The sequence below is a fragment of the Balaenoptera physalus genome (genome assembly GCF_965194825.1).
Source record: "Balaenoptera physalus genome assembly, chromosome: 15".
Lineage (NCBI taxonomy): Eukaryota > Metazoa > Chordata > Mammalia > Artiodactyla > Balaenopteridae > Balaenoptera > Balaenoptera physalus.
In genome coordinates this window covers 56,519,402-56,543,999 of record NC_138894.1, presented here as the reverse complement: position 1 = coordinate 56,543,999, position 24,598 = coordinate 56,519,402, and the positions used below count along the sequence as shown (strand labels likewise).

Sequence of the window (24,598 nt, the reverse complement as noted above, 5' to 3'; positions counted from 1 at the left end):
TCTTGAATGACTATAATTTTTCAGCTTTCTGTTGTGTACACTGCAGTTATTGACAATGGTTTTCATTAGGTTAAACTTCTGGGGAAGTCCAGGAAAATAATTTCCCCTTGTGTACCATATAAATATTAAATATCTATAGACTGGTTAGAATTAGAACAGACAGTCATGTGTTCTACTACTCTTGTATTACTACTTTTGTTGAGGTGGGGTGGGCGGGAGAGAGAGAGATGCTAGAGAAGAGATGTTCATTCACATTTCCACGTGCTAGCCCAGGAAAGATGCATTACTATCCCCAAAGATTGGAGGAAGAATGAAAGACAGAGCTAAGTGTGGGGTAGAAGACTGCAAACTATGAAATATTTACTTACAGGAATGCTTACCAAAAGACTGTTTGTAATTTGGTGTCTCTGTTTACTTTTTTGTCTATCTATTTGTTCCTGCTAAACACCCCATTCAGCCCAAGAATTAATGAATGATAAAAGGATCTTCCAAATTAATAAATGCTAACAATAGTATATTCAATATTTTCCTATGATGATGAAGTAATCATTAGTGGAAGGAACAACTATCTCTTAGCTGAATAAATGCAAGAGGTAAATTAGAGAAGAAAAATTCTAGCTTGATTCCTAGTTTAATGCCACTGTAATTTAGCTCAGTTTTTTTTTTTCCTCTCCATGAAATCTTTATAATCAAGAAACAATTTCCAGTCCACTTTTTTCTCTGCTAAGATCTATTGGATAATTTAAAAATCAGTTTGCTATTGCTTCAGGAAGTAAAAATTTCAGATGCTCTGTGTGCTGATTAACATCTAAGAAATCTATAAAGTTTAACTAGGAAAAAAAATGAACAATAAAGTTTTATTCACTCCGCTAAATTTTAGTGGCTAATGCACTGCTTTATTTTCCGTAGCTTTATTTCTTTGCAATCCTAAAAAGCCTTGAAAATTCTCATCAGAGAAACATGTTCTTCGCATATGTTGAGCAGTGGAAAGTAAAACAAAACCTTTAGATTTGTTGCTTTTATTTCCTTTTTTTAATGCTTAGGATTAATTTAAGTGGTTGTTTTCAATATTCAGTTTTAATATTTTATTATATCCACTCTAACATTTTTATTTACTTTTTTCTGTGTTTAGGTGTCATCTCCAGGACTAGAGTAGATCTTGGTGGACAGAATCTTTGAGATAGTGTGTGTGTGTGGGGGGGTGGGGTGTATGTATGTATGTATGTATGTATACCCTCAGTTCCTGGCACAGAGTTCTTGAAATTCTTGTAATCTCCAAAGTAATAAGAGAACTAGGAGCATCTTTTGCTCTAATATTTGGTCTTTGACCCAGGTTCCTGACACAGGGCTCCTGAAACCCTTGTAGTTTTCTGGGTGAAAGGAGTATCTTTTGTCCTTACGAGGTGACTCTGGGTGGGGGGGCCCTGGTTGGCTCCTGGATGAAGGCTGGTCACCAGAAAGACCAAGCCATGATTAGAAGCTTTTCAGCTCTACCCCTCATTCTCTTGAGAAGGGAATAGGGCTGAAAATGGATTTCATGTTTGATCATGCTTATGTGATAAAGTCACCATAAAAATCCCAACAGCTTGGTGTTTGGAGAGCTTCCAGGTTGGTGAACACATCCACATTCCAGGAGTGTAACACACTCCAACCCCATGGGAACAGAGGCTCCTGTGCTTGGGATACTCCCAGGAAAAAAGATAGGGTCTAAAACTATCTCGTATCTTGTATCATCATGATACGTCTAATAAAAGAGAATGAGACCTTCCATGTCTCTCTACATATATTATGCACAGTACATCCATTAGCCTTAGAAAGATTTCTCGTCATAACAATATATTTTCATTATCTATATTAATATTAAAATTCATACTTTTTAACTAATTGACAGAATTGACTAAGGTCTCAGAATCCCTAGTCATTCACTTAGCACTGTTTAGTTTTAATTAATTATCTTTGTTGCAGTTCAATTTAAGTCAAATAATGTTTCCTGGATGCCTATTACAACCAAGACATTAATAAAGCATAGTTTAACATGCATTATGCCCCAAAACTCTCACAGTCACTGAGAAATTAGTTTCTTATAAAACCTGGCTCATGATTCCTAGGTGTCTTCCTGGACCTCCTATTATTTCTTTGTTTTAGGTCAGTCTCAAAACACTTGAATAAATGTATTCTGTGGAATTTTCTTTCTAAATTACAGAACCACACAGGCACATAGCTGTCAATCAACTAGCTGTAAATGTTTACAGTAGTCATATTTCAAATTGACTCAGCATTAAATATAGTGAAATACCTTCTTAAGTGATCCTGGCTAAGTATCTCACACCTTCAAAAGATGGACCATATTAGGCTTTTTTAAGAAAATGATGGCAACAGTTAAAACGAGGTGACCTCGGGACTTCCCTGGTGGCGCAGTGGTTAAGAATCCGCCTGCTAATGCAGGGGACATGGGTTCAAGCCCTGCTCTGGGAAGATCCCACATGCCACGGAGCAACTAAGCCCGTGCACCACAACTACTGAGCCTGCGCTCTAGAGCCTGAGAGCCACAACTACTGAAGCCCACACGCCTAGAGCCCGTGCTCCGCAACAAGAGAAGCCACTGCAATGAGAAGCCCGTGCGCCGCAACAAAGAGTAGCCCCCACTCGCTGCAACTAGAGAAAGCCCGCGCACAGCGATGAAGACTCAACGCAGCCAAAAAAAAAAAAAGAAAACAACAAGGTGACCTCATCAAGGAGAAATTGCACAGTAGAAAATTTTGTTCACCCTAGCAACTTAGAAACACATTATAAAGGAAGTTATGAGATACAGCATTATAAGTTTTACATATTTAGTACTCAGTGATGACAGGATCATTGTGTGTCCATTCACTTTTTGCGACATTATCAACTTACATAAATTAAAAAAATAGAATGATAAAACATATCAAGAACTGTGATAATTTCTATACTTTTGGATTGAGCACTTCTGTCCTTATGCATTAATTTTAATGAAATAATTCAATAAAAAGAAAAAAGATGTCTGAAATGACTGACTGTAGTGAAATTAGGAAAAAACTAAGTTTATAACAAAGATTACTAAGAAATTCATTATGTACAATAAAATGATTCCAGCCAACAATAACGATAATAAAGCCTATGAGAACATGAACATCTTAATGATTTGTAATGCAACCATGAAAGAGACCTAGAGCCAGGAACAAGTGTGTGTCCACTGTTTTAGTAAAGGACTGAACCTTGTGGTCTATGTTACCAAGAAGTTTTATTCACTGAGACTTCCAGCCATATTTAGGGTGGGGTGTTTGCCATTCTTCCATGTTGATTCCCTCCTTCCTGCCATGTACCACACTATGCCATATTTTAGTGAACACTCTATTTTCTTCTTTCTTTGTTGTTATGTATGCAGCCTTTAAAAATAATAAACACACACAAGCATGCATTTGTACAGGTATGTGATGCTTAGCTTGAAGTTTGATCACTTCTTCCCTGTCTGTCTGCCCATGAGAAAAATGTTGTCCCCTAGCACAGAGACAGGCAAGCCCTGGATGCTGGTATTACTCTGATAGCCCGTCGAGCAGTGTATGAACCCTGACTGCTGACACTAGCCTTCCAAAGAGACTCTCTGTATCTGCTGCTGCTTGGTTAGTTCAGAACATTGCTATGCCCACAGTGCGTGACTATCTCAGCAGTGGGGTGGATGGCTTGCCGCCGTGCCTGAATCCACAGCCAGCAGAAAGGGCAGGGCAAGCCTGACCAGCTGCGTATGAGGACAGAACTGTGATTACTTAAGAATCACTAAGCACATGAAGAAGCAAGTTGTTTTGAAGCTTCTGTTTTCCCCTCCTCTTCAAAATCACTGGAGCTGATCTCAACTAGCAGAGGATGGCAGGGCTCTGTGTTGATTTACGGTGTTACACCCAGGAGTGTAGTATTGTCATCAGAGATTTCCCTCAATCACTAAAAGGAGAGATATCGAACCAAGGATTAATTCTCAGCACTCAACAAGTCAATCAGGAAACCCCATGGGGAAAAGGACTTTTTCTTTTCAAAGTAGATAATGCCCTGCATTTCTCACTGTGAAAGAAAAGGAATGAACAGATTAAAAGGCAAAGGTTTCCAAAGAGTAACATAATCTTCACTGTGGAGAAGAGAAGGGCGGAGGGTGAGGAATTATAACGTGGAGCTAGCTACATCCTGCAGTGTTTCAGTAGGAAACATAGCTCAAAGCTTGCCAGCATTCTTCCTAGCAGAGCTGGGCTTATTTTCTCGACCTCATTTCAGTCTTTGACCCATTCCTTGCATGAGTCAAAGGATCTAGTAGGATGAAAAGATCACTTAAGAAGCCTCTTGCTTTCTAGAATGAAAGTTGCACAAGGAGAGGAATGATTCTGCCCTGTTCACCTCCCTGCACCCAGTGCCTGAAAAGGGTCTGGGGCATAATGGCTTCTTAATAAATATTTGTTGAATTAATGAATGAATGTGTTATTAGCTGCATCTACTTGCAATTCTGTTTCAACCATTTCTGTCTTAATAATGCATCAGTCAAGTCTTGAAGCAGGTAGTGAAAAAGAAATGGAAGCCCTAGTCCATTCTTCAGCCACTTAGGGTAGAGTGAGGTGAGGGACTGAGATAAAAAGGGCAAATGGGAAATTGGTAACGGGAGAAAGGAAAGAAATATAAGGAGATGAAAAGGCAAAGAGAACACGTTTTCTTGTTAGTCAGACTGCGGAAGTAAACCCTTAATGGATGAGCCAGAGTATAAACCACTGTATGCTCTCCTCACCCTTAAACATGTTGTTAGCCGGGCACTCTAATGGCAAGAGAGAGAGATTCACGAACACACTGCCTGAGGTTACCCTTTACTTTAGCCCTGTACTCACCGTCACAGGTGACATTCTGACACTCTCACCTGGATGCAGACAACCTAAGCCATGTTACTCTTTGTGGTTTTGGTTTATTAGATTCCAATGAAACAATTTCCGCTTTAGCAGGGCTTGAGCCAAAGCAGGTTCCAGCAATGTTTGTGAAATGATGTGGACACAGCTTTCTGTTATTGAAGACATCACAAGATACACAATTTTCCCTCTTTGCAGGCCTTTTCTAGGAGAGGATTATTCCCTTTTATCTGATTCTTTGCCCCATCCTTGTGCCAGATTTAATTTAATTATGGCATCCACGTTCTGTATCCCTGCTGAGAATCCCTAAGTCCGGTGGCAACATTTTTAATAAATCAAAGGGATCAAATCAAATAAATAAATGATTTGGGTGGCAAAGGGCAGAACATTTCCAGATGAAACTCAGACAGGGTCTTGGCTTAGCTCAAATGGGAAACTGCATAATCAGCAGATTTCTGGTTTCCAGGTTATGAGACAAGGTTTTTTACATTTCACTAATTATGGCTGGAGTTAGAGAAACATAAAACAGAATAAAGAAAAAGCAAAAAAAAAAAAAATAGTGATTGGAAAGTTGGCCACAGCTATTGCTCTCTCAAGACTCATTTCTCAAGACAAAATGCCAGAAAAAGTGCTCTTTGTGGTGAGTTTGTAACACTAGGCAATTTATGAAGATCTGTCTCTGGTTATTTTTTTCTTTTTACCATAGTCATTCCTTCTGCCTCAGGGGGGGGAAAAAGTGTTTTTTTCCCAGGGCGAAGGTGGTTTGATGTCTTTTTATTTCTTCTAAACGCACTGCTGTGTTCTTGAACCATTTCTTAAGGCGTCCTCAATTTTTTCCCCAACACACACACACATACTGTTTAGGGACTACAAATGCCCCTTCCAACATTTCCGCTCTGTGAATTTGTTAACTACCCCGTGTGCATTAGCTCTCACAAGTATGAAGCAACTGCAGCCACAGTTCCATTTATTGCTTCTCAAGTATGGTCTGGTTTTAAAAAGTTTCACCATCTGTTCTGTTTTAAGCCAAAGCTGAATTAAGAGGATAAACTTTCACTACTGCTTCTGTTACTATTGTGGTATTATTATATTTTAGGAATGGGGAGGAGGTGAGAAGGCAAAATAAATCTATATAAAGTCTCTAAGAGAATAGAAGATGAGAATTTTTTTTTTGGCAATTAGTGGTATTATTTTTGAACTTGATCATGAAGGCTACTTCTTTCCTTTTGTTAAGTCCCATCAAAAAGAAGTTGTAAAGGATTCATGAAAATACCAGTAAGTCAGTCGCATATTTGTTAAATATCTTCTGAGTTTCCACATTTAACTACGTTCTGTGGTGCTTAAAAGAGAGGTGTAAAACTTAACTGTTGCCCTCAAGAAACTCACATTGTAGTGGGGGTGATGAGAAATATGTATACGGAATAAATTTTTTAAAAAGACTGTCCAAATTAGAAGCAAAGACATCCAGACACATTAACCATAACTCTGGCGATGGAAGAGGAAAAGTAAGGATTCTATACTGTCAACAAATTATTGCTTATGATGACATTATCAGGTGTATGCATTATACTTTTACTAATATTATTTTAAGCTATGATTGGTCGTACACATAATATGCAACTGGAGTTCTCTGATTTTTATCAGGATAAGCCAAAGAGAACTCTGTTTATAGCCTAAGGACACATGGACAGATTATTCCATGGACAGATTATTCCAAGAGGTATCTTCTGTGATCCATCTTAACTGTTGGTGTCCATTAGAACCACCTAGCAAGTTTTATAAATTAATAAATGTATATAATAACTAATCAATTAGTAAATTAACTGATTAGAAAATCACTGGGCTCTATTTAAGCCACCGGGGTAAGGTCTGGTCATTATTGGTCTTTAAAGTTGACCAGGTGAACTTTATTTTTATTGAACTATAGCTGAAGTACAATGCTATGTTAGTTTCAGGTGTATAACATAATGATTTGACATTTGTATACATTATGAAAATGATCACCACAGTAAGTCTAGTAACCATCTGTCCCCATACAAAGTTATCAGAAGATTATTAACCATATTCCTTTTGCCATATATTAATTAATCCCTGTGACTTATTTATCATATCACTAGAGGTTTGTATCTCTTAATCCCCTTCACTTATTTCTCCCATTCCCCCCATCCCACTCCCTTCTGGCAATTTCAGGTTTGTTTTTGGTATCTATGAGTCTGTTTTCTTTATTTTGTTTTTTAGATGCTACATATAATTGAGACAATGTGGTATTTAACTTAGCATAGAACCCTCTAGATCTATGCATGTTGTCACAAATAGCAAGATTTTTTTATGGCTGAGTAATATTCGTGTCTGTGTGTTTGTGTGCGTGCGTGCGTGTCACTTACGTTACTTGAATTCGTGTTTTTGTTTTCTTCAAGTAAATACCCAGAGATGAAATTGCTGGATCATACAGCAACTCTATTTAAAAATTGTTTTTAGCTCCCCTCTTTCTTTACTGCCATAAGCTTTATGGGGCAATGTCTTTTTTTTTTTCACCACACCGTGCCCCCTGCAGTGGAAGCTCGCAGCCCTAACCAGTGAATTCCCATCTATTTTTAATTTTTTTAAGGAAACTCCAAACTATTTTCCATAGTGGCTGCATCAATTCACATTCCCACCAACAGTGCACAACGGTTTCCTTTTCTCCACATCCTCCCAGATAGCTTTCAAACTACTGCCACTGTGCTGGGACTTGGAGAATGTTAAATGTTACGAATGCCCTTTGAAAGTGACGTCTTGGCCGCAACTACTGAAGCACACGCACCTAGAGCCCGTGCTCTGCAACAAGAGAAACCACCGCAATGAGAAGCCCACGCACCTCAACCAAGAGTAGCCCCCGCTCGCGGCAACTAGAGAAAGCCCGGGCGCAGCAGCAACAAAGACCCAACCAACAAAGCCAAAAATAAATAAATAAATAAATAAAATAAGGGCTTCCCTTGTGGCGCAGTGCTTAAGAATCCGCCTTCCAATGCAAGGGACACGGGTTCGAGCCCTGGTCTGGGAAGATCCCACATGCCGCGGAGCAACTAAGCCCGTGGGCCATAACTGCTGAAGCCCGCGCGCCTAGAGCCCGTGCACCACGAGAGACGCCACCGCAATGAGAAGCCCGCGCACCGCAATGAAGGGTAGCCCCCGCTCGCCGCAGCTAGAGAAAGCCCGCGCGCAGCAACGAAGACCCAACGCAGCCAAAAATAGATAAATAAATACATAAATAAGAAAGAAAGAAAGCGAAGTCTCTATTTTCTATAGCTTTCGGGCTCCCCTAAACATAAGCCTGGCTGGTTTTCAAAGCTTGACTTTCTCGGGTCTTGTCGGCCGGTGCAGGAGCTCACTGGGGGTCCCGGTGCGAGGCTCGTCCGTCCGCCGGCTCCTCCGGGAGGGCCTCTGCGGTTGCGACGCCCCTCCCCGCCTCCCTCCCGCGTGAGGGTCCCGACCTGGGGACGTGGGTCTGACGACACTCAGTCTCCGCCCCTCGTACCTGTCTCCTGGTGATTTCTTTATACTTTTAGCGGTGGGAAATCTTTTCTCCTGGTCCTGAGGTTGTTCTCAGAGACAGTAGCTCTGCAAGTAGTTGTAACTTTGGCGTGTTCCTGGGAGGAGGTGCGCCCGGCGTCTTCCTCGTCCACCATCTTGATTCCTTCCCCCAGCAGCTGATTTTAAAGAGCTATCAGGGCTGAGAATCCCGGTGTTAAGCAGCTAGATCCAGGCCTTATTATTTGAATTATTCCTTTCTCTCTTGAACCTGTAAATTAGTTTTTTCTCTTACAGGTTTGCTAAAACAAAATCAGTCATTCCGGGCACATGTCAATCACCAAAGAGAGATTTGTTTACTTTAACACCTAACAAAATAAAATATTCCTCATCTTCCACTCTCTTTTGTTTTAATGACACTATGTTCTCCTGGCATTCCTCACACTTGCATGGCAAGTTTCTCACCCATAACCTATAAATACTTGAGGTCTGTAGATCTTATTCCTGTAAAGTCCCTTTGCTTTTCTTTGTATCTTGGGTAATGGCACCCACTGATATGGCTTTAGACATCCCAGGTGTAGCGGTAGCTCTCAGATTTCAATTTCTAGCTCAGATAATCTTCTGAGTTCAAACATATTCATCCAATTGTCTGTTTATTACCTTTACTTAGATGGCTACAATTGTCCTAAGTTTAAATTATCACAAGTCTGCTTATTAGTAAATTTTAAAACTTAAGTGAAATGGACAAAGCTACTAAGATCCTCATAACGTCTTTTTATCTCTGTAGTATTTATAATTCTGCCTCATTTAATAAAAATTCCTAATATTTTAAAAAATTTTCTTTTACCTTGGCCATTCCATAAGTTCTACTTGATGAATCCTTTCCAAAACCAACATTTGGCTTTGATACTATTATTTCTGTTTATTTTCAATGCGGCAGGCAATCCCATCCACATCCTCTAGAACCTTATTATTGTAATGCCGTTGTCAGTCTGAACTGTGTGATTCCAACCATATTTGGGGGAATCGTTTTTACTATTTGTGCCAAATTAGAACCAACTAAAATGGTCCTGGGCTATTTATTCATTGGTTAGTTTGAGCAAGAGTTTCTCCAACAGCTAATAATCACCAAGAGACTGAAAAGTCATATTGGTTATTGATTGGTATTGCCCTCTTCACATTCGCTGGAATCACATGCACCCCTGAGGAGGTCCAGGGCAAGAATGTATTTCACTCTCTGTTCCTTACTGAATTTTTTCACTAATATTTTTGCATAGACTACCATTTCTCTTGTTATAAAAGTGTTTTAAAAGTCAGGATAGGTGAATCATTCCACATTTTCATAATGACAAATATCAAATTTGTGTGTGTGTTTATTCTTGGGTTTGTAATGCAGTCCTTGTCGACTACTACAAAGGCCATTGCTAGTCATTTGCACCATGTTAGTAATATGTGTAGGATGAGGACATTTCCTATAAACAGAATTTCAGCTATAGGTGCTATTTTTTTTAACATAACAAGAAATAAAAATGTAAATAATGTGAATGATTTACTTCTCTGTTTGCTCAATAAGCATAAGCCTGGAATGAACATGAGATGGACATTAGAAATCTGATTTGCACTTAGTCTTAATTCTTACATTCTTATTACATGTTCAGAGAAAAATAAAGATACGGGTTTTCATTACAACACGGTCCTTAAACACAGGCAACTTCTACATTTGGCGCTCAAAGGTGATTTTGTCCACTACTGGATAAAAATCAGCTGTGTAGGACTTAATAATGAGTAACGATACTGTACTTCAGTATAGTAAAATCAGAGTCCAAGGAATAGGGTACCAGTGAGAATTGATGCCTGAGCTAGGTGGAGTGAATGATTTATAGATCCCATCTTCAAAAGTTTGTCCAAATCAAGGCCAAATACAGTCCAGAGAACTTTAATGTGATCACAGAAATTATACTAGTTATTTTGACATTTTTAGAAAATGAGAAGTTATGCTAGAAGAGTGGAGGAGTCAAGTTTTGCCCTAATTTTAAAAGTAATACTCAAAGGATGTTTTAAATTCTACAGTGATGAGCTTGAAATTAAAATTGGAATGATTTTTAAAAATAGATGCTTTGTGGCTAATTTTTAAAAGAAGGTGTAATCATTAATAAACAGCATTACGCATTAAACTAATTCCCTTTCTCAATAGATTGACCAACACATTAGGAGGAAATCATTCTGTATCCTGGTTGCAAGAAGACTTAGTTTCTCATGATCTTCCAATAGACAAGATAAACTAAGTGAATCTCCACTTAAAGATGATTGGCAAGTTGATAGGTATTATCCTAACTAGTTGATATGTATTATGCCTTTCAACTTTGGCAATGTTAACATTTTGGACAAGATAATTGTTTGGGGGAGGCTTTCCTGCCCACTATAAGTTGTTTAGCAGCACCCCTAATCTCAACCTTGTACACGCCTGTAGCATTGCCCACCATCATGTCAATCAACACTGTCCAGACGGTACCTCATCTTCCCCACACCCATGCCCCACCCAGTTAAGAAGCACTGTTTAGAAGGTGGTCTCTTGAGGCATGCCTAATATCTTTCCTAGTGAACATATTTTCCCTGTGTCTAAAATTTGCCGATTTCGTGTCAGAAGACCATATGAGAGATGCAAGATAACAATTTATCTCAGCTGGCTAGTATTTACTACAATTGAACTGAATACAATCAATACAATACAATGAATTTCTCATGGATAGATAGAGAGTCCTGCATTTAAATCAAATAACCAATTTCATAAGTACAAGTTAAAGGAAACGTCATGGAAAGAAATCTGATGATGGTAGTTGATCGCAAATTCATTATAATTGAAATAACTATTATAAGATTTTTCTTTAAAAAAATGAAATCTTCAGTGTTAGTATTATAGAGAATAAACTTCAAATCAAGGAAGGTGATAAACCCATTATAATTTGGTCTTAAAAACACTATGGTCATTTTTGTATCACATTTTGAGAAGAACGGAGGTTCAAAAGAAGGGTATTAAGATTATGAGAACTTTAGCATCCATATAACTTAAGTAATGAAATGACCAAGGGAAACCAGAAAGTTAAGATTGAAGAGAAAACCCAGGCAAGCATGGAAGGGGGATAACAATATTGGAAAGTTTGTCATGTGGAATATGGGGTACATTCTGCTTTTTTGCACAAAGAGAATTAGAACCAATGAATAGAAGCTATAGGAGCCTAGAAATGAGGAATCACAACTAGGTAAATTTAATCACAAATTTACTTAACCTGAATTACATTGCTTTTTATAGAGAAAACCATATTTATGAAATCAGCATGTTCATGTATGAGATCGTGGTTTCACACATAGTAAGATGAACAGATGTAAACAAAAGTACATTTAGTGGCTGTATCTTTAAGTGTATCAATGTAGAGGTGCTTAATGAATATTAAAATCCAGAAAACAAGAGTTGGTATTCTTCCTCTGCTTGTCTAAGGACGGGTTTTCCTTTCAAATGCAGTCTTCCTTATGGTGCCACTTTGTCCCCAAAGGGTGTTGCAATTACTTTTAAAAAATCAATAAATCCACGGTTGTATTAAGAAATATTTTATTAACAAAACAGTAAATTCCACTTGCTTAGCATTTCCAATAATGGATAAGTTGGCCTTGCAACAGAAAAACAAAACAAAACAAAACCCTTAGATACCCAATCACACAAAGCACTAGAAGGGTAGGGTCATGTGGCCTTTCTTTGATGTCTTAGGGATTGACCACCTCACACATTATTGTAGTATTTGTTTTTTTTTTTTTTAAAGGCAACACATTACATGGATAAAAAAGAAGCATACTCAATCAGAAAAGTTACAGTCTAGAGATGTAATCAAATTTATGCCAGGTAGTGTGAAATCCTCTATTAACTGCCAACTATGCATGGAACCCTGATACATTTGGTATGAAGATACTTGGGATCTTATTCATATCTTTTCTCTCCCTAGCTCATGTTTCTCTCTTTTCTTTCCCCATTTACAAAGAAAGAAAGAAGAAAAAAAGAAAAAAAAAACTGCTAGATTTTGTGTAGGCCAATAACATTAGAAATATTTTTACCGACAATATTGCATGAAATTTTAAAATTTATGCTGGAAAGAAACACTGAAATCAATTCCAAACAACATGCTTCAGAGATATACTGCTTAAAAATATCATTATTTAAGTTATTTTCTATCACAATTTAGAATCTTTCCAGATGGAAACAAGTTCAAGTTCAGTAGATCAAATGGAAAAGCAACCATTTTTTTTTAAACCTCAAGATGTAAATGAGTGGTTTTATATTTACCTTCTATTTCACTGGCTTTCCCTGAGTAAGACTGGATGAGAGGAAAACAACAACTACTTATGAATCCTTTAACCTGGCAAATTAAAAAAGAAGAAAATCTGAAACACAAGTAATGGATAATAAATTTTAGTTTTATACCTCTACTTTCTGGGTCATGAAAACCCTTTAAGACTTTTCATATATAGCAATTACTTGGCAACCATAGATGGTTGATTTGCTATGAATTATACATATATCTAAGGTGCTGTATGTCTGAAATCCAGGCCACGTCTTGGCTTTTTTCATCAACTGAAGTATCACAGAAGATGTTTTGCATTTTTTGCCTTTTCTGATTAAAGCTAATTGTAAAAGTATTCTTCTCTTCTATGAAATCTAATATCATTCTTTTAGGAGATGTTAAAGTAATGCGACCAATTTTTACTGAGGCATCACCTTCCAATCTAATATTGCATTTCCTTCTCATACTAATAATTTATTGCTATGAACATCATTGAAACAATATGCAAAAACAAGTGAATAATCTATATGTTTCTACTACTTAATGTGTGTTAAACTAAAACTATATTTAATGATATATATGTAAAACCAGAAAAGTTAAATTATAGTCTATAATCAACAAATAATGATTTTCTTAAATGGATAGTAATACAGAATCAAAAATTACTGAAAATACTTTCTTAGTTGAGAAAGTGTTTACTTTCCAAAAATGTTTATCATGCACATCAGGTTCAGAGACTATATATATATATATATATATATATATATATATAATTTTATTGGAAAAAAAGTTTTCATTTGCAGCAGCCAGGGTTAAGGTGTAGATCAACCAATTTTGCTTCCATAACCTTCCCACCTAATGGTTTATATTCATGCAGCAATATACCATTGATAGTCTACTTGATAAGGAAAGGTTCCATTTCATTAGGGACTAAAATCTTCTGGAGGTTTCCTGGGAGCATGATCTCAATGAAGCAAATCACTCCATTTGTCATCAATACCTTGGCACAATGATCTTCCTTTCTGCTTTTCAATTTGTCAGTAAATATTTGCTATTATATGTACGTCTGGGTCTTCCATCCTATCTGATGGATTCCTCTGGATTTGTGTGTGTGTGTGTGTGTGTGTGTGCGTGCATATTTGTGATCGTGAATGGGAAATGTATGTGGGAAATGTGAGTATTTGGGGGAGCAAAGATTATATGTATATAGTTTACCTTCTAAATCACACCTTTCATACAAATACTAAAACTTAACTGCAACAGAATGAAGGCTGTACATGTAAGGAAAAAAAAGTAGCTGAGTCTTTTTATATACATTCATACATATCTTCCTTAGAATAAACACTACATTGTAATTTTTTTTTAAAAAAGTAAGTAATTGTGGCAATTTATAATGGTGGCAAGAAAAAAAAAAACCCTGAAATAATTGTTGATCTGATGTCATAAAACTCCCTATACTTAGCAACACTTATAACATTGAATTTACCAAAAATGGCTGAAGAGCAGAGATATATTTTGCATTTTCTATACAACAGGCTATAAAACGTCACTTATCACAGTCCAGAAAGCACACAGAGATGGATTTTATATAAACACATGTAATAACATATTAAGCGTGCATGAAAATTTCCCAATGATTGCATCTATACCCTCTTGTTTTTTTCTTTCTGTTTTGAAATTTTAGTGTGAAAATGTGCCTTATCTTTCACATTGTTGAAAATAAGGCCTCCATACTTTGTTTTTTTTGCCCTCACAACCAGAAGGGGGCTTTTTGAATGTGTTCCTACACAAGTCTTCAAAAAAGCCAGCACTTTGTTTCAAGTGCAAGTTCCAGCCACTGCTCCAGTTGTGCCAGGCGACAAACTCTGAAAAGGTCTGCAGGTTGAGTCACTCAAAAGGACAGTCTTCTCTGGCAATCAGACTAACTGACTTCTCGGGAAAGTGCTAGCACTTTGGCTAAATCCGGGATCATAGGTAGCTTCTTTTTCTGTGTTGTGTTTTGTGTTGTTTTTGTGTTGTGCCTCCCGATGTTGTAATACTCCTTTGCTTTACGAATGCGTGCGATCACCACTGTCTTTTAGAAATGTTCCAGCAACATAAAGACAGGCAGAGTAAATTAAAACACGGTGGATGTTAGGGAATTTATTGACCTCTGCTTTTTTTTTTTTTTTTTTTTTCTTTTTTGGAGAAACAAGAGCATGAGATACTTGTTTTTATTTTTTAAAAACAGTCTTTCCTTCCTGATTGCATTCCCTGTCTTCTTTTTTATGTGCTTCATAAAAAGGAAAGTAAATAAGTTTATATTATGTCTCAGATAAAATGAAGACTATTTCTATACAAGGGTCCTTTTCAGATCTTGGGATCAGACGTAATACTCTTTATCCTTGTTTTTCTTGTTTTTGTTGGCGCTTTTCGCACTGCTGGGTTGTTTCTCCTTTACTACAGCCCCATTGGACTGTGCTGAGTTACTGATGTAGTTTCGACTCTCGTCCACGTGGTATGAGCCTTCATCCCGGTTTCGGTACTTGTACATGGCGTAGAGGAGGATGAGAATGCACAGGGCGGCGGCGGCTACGATCCCCACAACCATGCCCGTGGTGCTGCTGGACTCCCGAATCACTTCTGCTGAGCCTGGGTACGGCTCTCTCCCGCCTGCCCGGGTTGGGTTGGCTGTAGGAAAGAGGGTGAAAAAAAAACACCAAGTGATTATGGAGTTTCCTGAATGCCAGAGAGCTACATTTACCGTCTATTTCCAGGCCTAATGGAATAGCATCGACTGCTCGAGGAAAAGGATACTGTTGCTAAATGTAGCAATTCCTATTCCTCTTGGTCACCAAAAACTAGGGACTGTGAATCAAAGCACTGAGACAGAGATCTGTTGCCATCTTTTCTTTTTCACAGATCGGTTTTGTTAACAGGTTCTTGTAAGTGTAGCTCCAAATAAGCTCCATGTAGTTCTAAAGGGCCATGTTGATGTATTAGGTGAAACACAATAAACCCAACATGGAGAATAAAATCATAACATCAAAATGACTCTACCCTATAATATTAGAGATTATCATTTTAGGAATCCAACTGATGTTGATACAAAATGCTTACGGTTAACTCTAGACTGAAACAAGATAGCTAAATTTAGGATTACTTCAGACATTGTATTGCCTCCTATTGCAATGAATACAGTGTTGAACAAAAAGATAATCCAGGCACTTTTAATAGTCTAATTGCCTACTTTTAAAAGTGTTATTTTAGGCTTCCCTGGCGGCACAGTGGTTGAGAATCTGCCTGCTAATGCAGGGGACACGGGTTCGAGTCCTGGTCTGGGAAGATCCCACATGCCATGGAGCAACTAGGCCCGTGAGCCACAACTACTGAGCCTGCACTTCTGGAGCCTGTGCTCCGCAACAAGAGAGGCCACGATAGTGAGAGGCCCGCGCACCACGATGAAGAGTGGCCCCCGCTTGCCGCAACTAGAGAAAGCCCTCGCACAGAAACGAAGACCCAACACAGCCAAAAATAAATAAATAAATAATAAAAGTGTTATTTTAGTCACAATTTTACAAGCTAAAACAACTAATTTTCTTTTCTGTTGGAGGTTTATTTGTTAACATCAGTATGTGTGTATGTTATTCATTCACTGGCAGTGGCTGAGTGATCACCAAAACTAAATTCGAGAGGAGAAAGCAAGAAAATATTTTTAAATACTTTAAAGACCATCTAGACTGGTTTTGAGTCAAAATTCAGTACCTAGTAGATGATCATAAATAAAGGACTGGCTGCCCCACTTTTATTTAACTGACAAACCCTCATTCAATCTTTCCAAAGTACAAAGTTCTTCCTTGGGTACAAGAAATGGATCCCAGGGTGCATTACTATTTTCTCCAAGGCCTAGTCGGGCACTGAAACTGACCACAGATGGGGAGAAAAGTCCTGGGATTTAGTTTAGAGATAGCAGGAGTGGGGAGCGGCTCTCTTCCTCTACGTAATAAATTTACTATTATTATTATTTAAAAGAATTTAAAAGAAAAGGAGCTGTAGAGAGATAAGATTCTATCCCATCTCTGATCACAGGTCATTTTTCTCTCACAATCACAGGATTGTGTTTTCTCTTTCTCTGAATCTCCATTCTCTCCCTTGTCTTACAGAAAAAAGATAACTTTTCAGATGAATTAAAAATGCTATAATTTTCAAAATGTTATTCTTTGTAAATTATGCATAATGAACTTAAATAATCTCAAGATTGCATAAATAGTGTGTATATGTGGAAGGTGTGTGTGTGTATATATACACACACCAGAAACTGAACAGTTCAAAAAAGCGAAAATGGTACTTTTATTTTTTACATACATATATATACACACACACATATATATATGTATGTGTGTGTGTATATATATATATATATATATATATATATATACATACATACATATATATATATTTTTCCCCCCCGATAGAGAGGGGGATTTCTTTTTTATACCCACTAACCCTTAAACTCTTCAACGGTGTTCCAGGTGGCTAAGCAAGAGGTCTTTTTCTTTTTTGGCCGTGCTATGCGGCATGTGGGATCTTAGTTCCCTGAGCAGGGATTGAACACGTGCCCCCTGCATTGGGAGTGCAGAGTCTTAACCACTGGACCACCAGGGAAGTCCCTATTTTTTTATATTTCTACAAAAGTTCCTATTAGTTACTGGGAATCATTTTCCTACCATATAGCACTATGCTGCTTTGTAATTAGATTTTCAAACATCACCAAGATTTCATCTGCCTAAATGTGGGTTTCTTGTCGTCACTTTCCTTTCCTTCCCCAAATAAAGCCTTACAAATATAGTCACTTACAAAGGAATAGCTCTCAGTCTCAAAGCAGCCATTTGTTCTGGAGCTACAAAACGTAGCAGGTGAAACCTTTGTATGCTGAATGTATCCCTGCTTGTTTTACAAAAGCTCATGTAATGTTGAATAAAGAAGCCTTGGAGTTGCTTCTGTGGCTGAGGCAGAAGGAGACAAAGACTATAATCCCCAGCATTTGATTACAGGAAATTAATTTCCTCTCAAGAAGAATAGAACCTACTGCAGGAACTCTGTCACTACCTGACAAACCAAAGGCAGCACTTTCTCTCTCAAATACAGTCATCTTTGCCAAAGTCTGCCAATTAGCTCAGCTGCTAACTTTCACTAAATGACAACTTTCTACTTGCTCATTTTGTGAAGCATTCTTTTACCATGGTCTGTCAAGAGCTAGAAAAGGGGTTTTATTTAAATATTACCTAAGTCATTTCCCCACACCTGATGGAATGCTTTCATTTTAAACACATTTTCATAATTACCTCACTTTGTCTGTCAGAAAAGAATGGGGAGAATGGAGAAAAAATCCTAATCGTGTAGCTCGTGATAGTCAGACTCGAGAGTTTTAATGGAATGCAGGGTTTACATTTTCTAAACTAAGAATATATATGTCCTTTTTTTTCCATTTAGGAATTTGTATTGTAAATGGACCATCTTATCAAAGAATTTTAATTTTATTTTTATCGGCTCAGATAGTTCTGATATGTTTTCACAACTGTAGAAGGAGCGCACCAAAACCAAACTGGTGGTAAAACCAGAATGAGATTACAAAGACCAAAGCAAAGCCTCAAATGCTTCCATTTTGCCATAGAGCCATTTGAGAAATGCCTCCTGTTGAAGGAAAATACTTGTCTTTTTTGCAACTCCAGCCAAAAGGTTGCTTCGCATGCAGGCCTGAAACATCTCTGTAACCCATATATAAACAAAGATTCTAAATATCATAAAACTAGCCTACCAAAAAAACCCTCCACAAACCCAATGATGAAACATTTTATCCCTTTTTTCCCCGATTCACATTAAAAATTAATAACCACCACAGGTATTATTTTAGGTCTATTTGGAATATGCAGTTGCTTCCATATCTAACTGACTATTTAACAATTTTTTTTTCTGTTTATGCTTCCAATCTGAAAGCTAAGTGATAATTTTCTTAACTTCTGTGCTAAGATCAGAAGTATTTATACACTTAAGGGTTAATGGGACATCTCTCCCAGATGTGCAACAAAAGGCTAGAGAAATGTAAATATTTTCATGAATTATAAATGTGGTTCCCATATTGATTGTCATTAATGGTTTATTTTGATGATCACTGAAAAATCTCTGAGGAATTTCATATTAATTTAAATGTAGATAATAGCATAAATGGCTAAAAAGGCTAAACGCCTTCTTATATAATTTGGTTAAACTTTTTTATTAAAAAATACAGTCATCTCTTCACCATTCATGACAATATGAAGAAAGGAATTTAATCAGAAACCTCCATAAGCAATTCTTATATCTCATGGATTTGAGTATTTTGCATTCTCTTTACACTTCCCAGTAAACTAAATCAAGACATTCTAAATAATTTTTAAAAATCTACAAGTGTTTTTTTCTCAGCAGTGCTAAAAAACAAATAAATTAACTAAATTTTACTTTCACTCTGTCTCCCTTTCTTTGTTGTGGCAGTGATGAGAACACTTAAAAAACAGGTAAAAGAGAATATAAGAGAGGTGCTGATCTATTTCCAATAGCCAGGACATGGAAGCAACCTAAGTGTCCATCATCAGATGAATGGATAAAGAAGATGTGGCACATATATACAATGGAATATTACTCAGCCATAAAAAGAAACGAAATGGAGGTATTTGTAGTGAGGTGGATGGAGTTAGAGTCTGTCATACAGAGTGAAGTAAGTCAGAAAGAGAAAAACAAATACAGTATGCTAACACATATATATGGAATCTAAGGAAAAAAAAAAAAGGTCATGAAGAACCTAGTGGCAAGATGGGAATAAAGACACAGACCTACTAGAGAATGGACTTGAGGATATGGGGAGGGGGAAGGGTGAGATGTGACAGGGTGAGAGAGTGTTACGGACATATATACACTACCAAATGTAAAATAGATAGCTAGTGGGAAGCAGCCGCATAGCACAGGGAGATCAGCTCGGTGCTTTGTGACCACCTAGCGGGGTGGGATAGGGAGGGTGGGAGGGAGGGAGACGCAAGAGGGAAGAGATATGGGAACATATGTGTATGTATAACTGATTCACTTTGTTATAAAGCAGAAACTAACACACCATTGTAAACCAATTATACTCCAATAAAGATGTTAAAAAAAAAAAAAAAGAGAGGTGCTGAAAGAAAGGAACAGGTATAAATTAGCAGTAAGTCTCTGAGTAGTCAAAAGTTAAGTGATTTGTAAGTAAAACTAAGCTAATGTAGCCTATTCATTACATGGGGCTCAGAGGTACAAGGAGCCCAGATCAATGGAAAACTTCAATAGGACTGACTGATGATGGGTAAAGAATAAGCCAAGGCATTTACATGTTATCGGTGTAACTGGAAATGGGCAAGTATTCAACTCCACCCATACTTTGACTTCAGGCTAGCTTGCTAGCAAAAAAAAAAAAAAAAAGTAGAAAAAAAGTAGAGTAGATGAAATATCCTAAGGGTTTAGGCCTATATACCCTATTTTAATGATTCATAAAATAAAAAAAAATCATCATGAATTACACATAGTTTATGTGGACACTATAATAAAAGATTATTTTACTTAATCAAAAATTTCTCATGTAATTCTATCTTCATTTTACTGAAGGTAAATACCCTAAACCAATTTACTCATATCAGGTAATAATTCATTGTAAAGAATGCACAGTAAGTGTAAAGGACATATTCCAGGGCCTTGTCACATAAAAAGAATAATAAACCCATTTGTTGCTCTGCACAAAAAAAGTTAAAAAGTGAAATATTTAAAATTTTAACTTATCCTTAAACTTGCTGAATAGTTATTTTAAAACTACCACCACAGAAAAAGAAATCGTCCTGATGTACGTTCCTTCTTTATTTTTGATAGTCCTTGGCACTGTATCTGTGAAAGAATATGATTTCCCCAAATAGGAACTAATTTAGATCCCGTTAAGAAATACCATAGAACAAACATGTTTAAGAGACACAACTGGCTAAAGAACAGAGTGGAGAGGACCACGTGGCAAGTCTTACTTCTTACCAGCTCCTCTGGTCCTTGGTCACCCACTCCATGCTCCTGTCTATTCTTTCTCCTAATTCCTCCCCGTCCCTACCTCTTCTCTGCATCCCTCTCCCAGCTCTTGATATCCCTCTAGGTGGCCCTCGGAGAGCACAGTGGGTGTGTCCCTCCCCACTCAGTAAAGGAAGAAGGCCAGGCCAGCGAGGGTCAGGACTCTGCCTCTTCGAGTTGGTACATTACTCAGCCGGGTGTTCAATGAGGGACAAAACTTACTGCCAAGTTCCTGATTTCACATCACACTTTAAAAATGTCCCTATGGCAAAAAAAAAAAAAAAAGGTCTCAATGTGATTGTTTCATTAGAACACAGCCTTGGTGCTTTATATTGGTCCGCTTTATTTTAAAATTTAACTTTCTAAATTTGTTTATAGAATAAAATTCTATGCTTTATCAAATGTTTTATGACCAATTTCAAAAAACTTTGATTATGAAGCAGGGAAGATGAGGAGCACATTAGGCCATTCAGCTTTGCACTGGAGCCTATGTTTACCAGTTTGCCACTGTTTGATTGTGTCTGGTCATAACCACAGTCTATGCACATGGGAGAATAAAGCCCTCATTGACTCAGCAAGATGATTCACAACTGAAGTTCTAAAATAACCTGCATTTTTGAAAGGTAAATTTTTGAATATTAATGCATTTTTCCAAAGAAGTTTCACTGTGCAGTGGAAAGCATCTGACATCCTTTAGTTATTCTTTCTTTCCATTCTGAGATTAGAAACATGTAATCAAATATTGTTATTGAAAAACAAACCTGCTCTTGATTTATGTTTTTACATAATGTTTTACACGTGAAACGATGCTTAAAGTCCTAATTCCTGTTACATAAAATGAGGGTTCGGTGAGTGGTGGGACCTTGTATTTCCGATGACGAGTTTACCAAGGCAATAACCATGTCATCAGATGTTCTTTTTATCACTCCAATTGTCACTTTTATGAAACTATTTTGTATACTTGGATGAGCTATTCTTTCACTGTAATCTGATTATATTTATGTTGTTTCCAAACTTAGCTTTGCAGGGTGACAATGTTGTTTCCAGGCCATTTGTATTGCTGGTTTTATTTCTTCAATATAGACTGTTAGTGTATAGGTACCTCATTAGCCATGACCCTGCCACATGCAGGATGAAGCAAGAGTTTCACTATATACTGATAACAAGGAAAATTCAGCTTTTAAGCTTTAAGAAAAAAAAGAAGTGTAAGAGATTACCAATATTAAGAAATAATAAAGAATAAAATATACCAATGATGAAAAAAATGGAACTTGAGCTATATATTTCAGACCAGGAGGAGTAGATACAGGGTCATAAAACATTATGCTCAACATATATCATTCTGCTATCCGAAAATTATTAGACCACCTGCCTTACAATAATCCTTTTGAAAAACTATTGGAAAGATGCATTTACTGAATTTTTTTTCTCACTTAAAAGTCTTTGACCAGTCTTTCTGGTTTTATCATAGATTAAACTAAAAGTAATCAATTTAAAATTTCTGTCTCCACACCAATGAAGAAAAAGAATTGCCTAAAATGATCCCATTAGACCACAGTTCTGCACTGTGTCTTAATAGATGTGAAGTCATTATAATTCTAAGCTAGCCTTGAAAATGGTTTCAGATTTATAAGGGAAGATATGACTTTTCCAGTACCCAGTTTTACTAATACTGTGAAAAGAAAATTGGAATTGTAGGCTCCTGTGGTGTTTGTGAATTGAGATTAGCACAATTGTTTTCCCCATCACCAAAAAAGAAAATTATTTTTTTCATTTTTGTGTTTCAATACAACATAGGCCAAAAGAAACAATTATGATGTAATCACTCATAAGAATGCACGTTTAAGTACCACAGTTTCAGGAAAGCAGGTAGGCAGTGATTTATATGATATGCATTCATCTCAACTCACACTGTGGTTTATTGAGAGGTGATGAATGCCTGAATGCCGGATGTTTCAAATCCTTCCCTGCTCACCAGATCCACCCATGCCCTGCACATTTTGCTGTTTGCTACTGCAGGTCAAACAAATGGCTTGAAGGAGGTCATGCCTGATACATCTCAACCCCTACCCAATCAATTGGAGATTCAGATAGAACTTGGAAATCAATAAGCCTTTACTACCTGCCTGGCTGCTGGGACTAACATTTTCCTCTGCTACTTTCAAAGCCACCAAGTCACGTGTATGAAGGGAAATGCAGGGGCCACCACTGTGGGATTGAGAGGATCATTTTCTTCACCAGATATCTAGGCGTTGCATGAGAAGGGGTGCAAAACACAGAAAAATTCATAGTGTGCCTGGAGGACAGGGAGTACCAACTAGGACAGCTGCTACCTCAGATGGCACCACATGGAACAGAAAAGGCAATGGACAATCACATCATGTGTGACATTGGTGACACTGAAAATAAATAGACAGAGGAATACACATTCTCCCTCATCTCTGAGGGAAGCCATAAGATCATGGCTATGTGTCCACAGCTTAGTCGTCTACAAGCTTCATAGACTTTTTACATGGTCATTGTGCCCATAAGGTCTTATTAGAATCCTTGAAATTGTCATGGTGTTTACTGAAGTACCAATGTGACTACTGTTCCCACAGCTCTTCATGGTCTGGCCGCAGCTACCTACTCAAGTTTGTCTTCCGTTTCTCTCAAAGAAAGTGACAGTCATAATTTTATTGCCATCTCCCAGTTCCCATACACCAATAAAAGTTCTACCTTCATGCCTGACTCATATGCCCTTTTTTTTCTAGCCTGGCTGAATATTACTTATTTCTCAAGACTTAGCTTAAATGCTCCATCTTTTGTGATGTTCTCTCTAAGAATATTCCCTCCTGCTGTCCATCAATTATATGGTGAGCTACAGTTATGTTCCAGGGACTATACTAGGTCCTGGGGGTAGAGGAGTTAACCAAACACACTTGACGTCTGCCCTCATGGACGCTGAAATATAATGAGGGAAAGAGACATACAACAAAAATCACACAGTTAGGCTTAAAGCAATAACCGGAACATGTGTAATGAAGGAAAATGGTAGGTACCACGCAGGAGTAGAACAGAGGTTTCTGATTTAGACTGGGGAGTCAGATAGACCTTTCTGAGGTTGTAACATTTATGCTGAGACGTGGAAAATCAGTGGAGAGTAGGCCAGTGAAAAGTGGGCAGAAGAATCTTCTAATCAGAAGGAACCACATGTGGAATGACCTTGAGAAAGAAAGGAGTTTGCTTTTCAGGAACTAAACGAACGCCAGAGTGGTGGCAGCATATTGAGTTTTGGGGGAAAGTGAGAAGAAAGTTGAAGGTGGACCTGAAACTTACATAGATTACAGTCCATGGAATGAAGCCATATATCAAAAGATCATCACATTTGACTCCATAAATAATAACAGTTTTACGTGGAAAAAGGTGTCACTAACAGAGTGAAAATGCAGAAGAGAAAGGAGAGGAGAAATATCTGTAGTACATATGACAAACCAAGAGTTAACACCTATCAATATATCAATGTATCAATTGCTATAGAAAAAGGCAAAAACCCACTAGAAAAATGGACAAAAATACAGACAAGCAAGTGGAGAATAGAAGATCTACACGGGTGATAAATGTAGGACAAGATGCTCAATTTCACTAGAATGGAAGTCAAAATAAAATAAGGAGGGTTTTTTTTTTTTTGCCAACAATGTGGGAGGAATAAAGTAGAATTAAAGAAATAGTGACAATTTGGTTAGAACATTTGCTTGGGAAACAGACAGTTGTGCTGGTGAGAACATGAATTCCTCG

The 24,598-nt window shown here is 37.5% G+C and overlaps 1 protein-coding gene across 27 annotated transcripts in view; it reads right to left on the bottom strand.

The window, feature by feature from the left end:
* Positions 1-11,666: 11,666 nt before the first annotated feature.
* The window catches only part of NRXN1 (neurexin 1), a 1,120,109-nt gene continuing 1,107,177 nt past the window's right edge, over positions 11,667-24,598 (bottom strand). For all 27 annotated transcript variants that reach the window (XM_082427614.1, XM_082427616.1, XM_082427619.1 and 24 more), the window contains one exon: positions 11,667-15,406. In XM_082427614.1, coding sequence (XP_082283740.1) covers positions 15,099-15,406 — 308 coding nt within the window. In that variant the 3' untranslated portion in view covers positions 11,667-15,098. The remainder of the gene's footprint in view (positions 15,407-24,598) is intronic.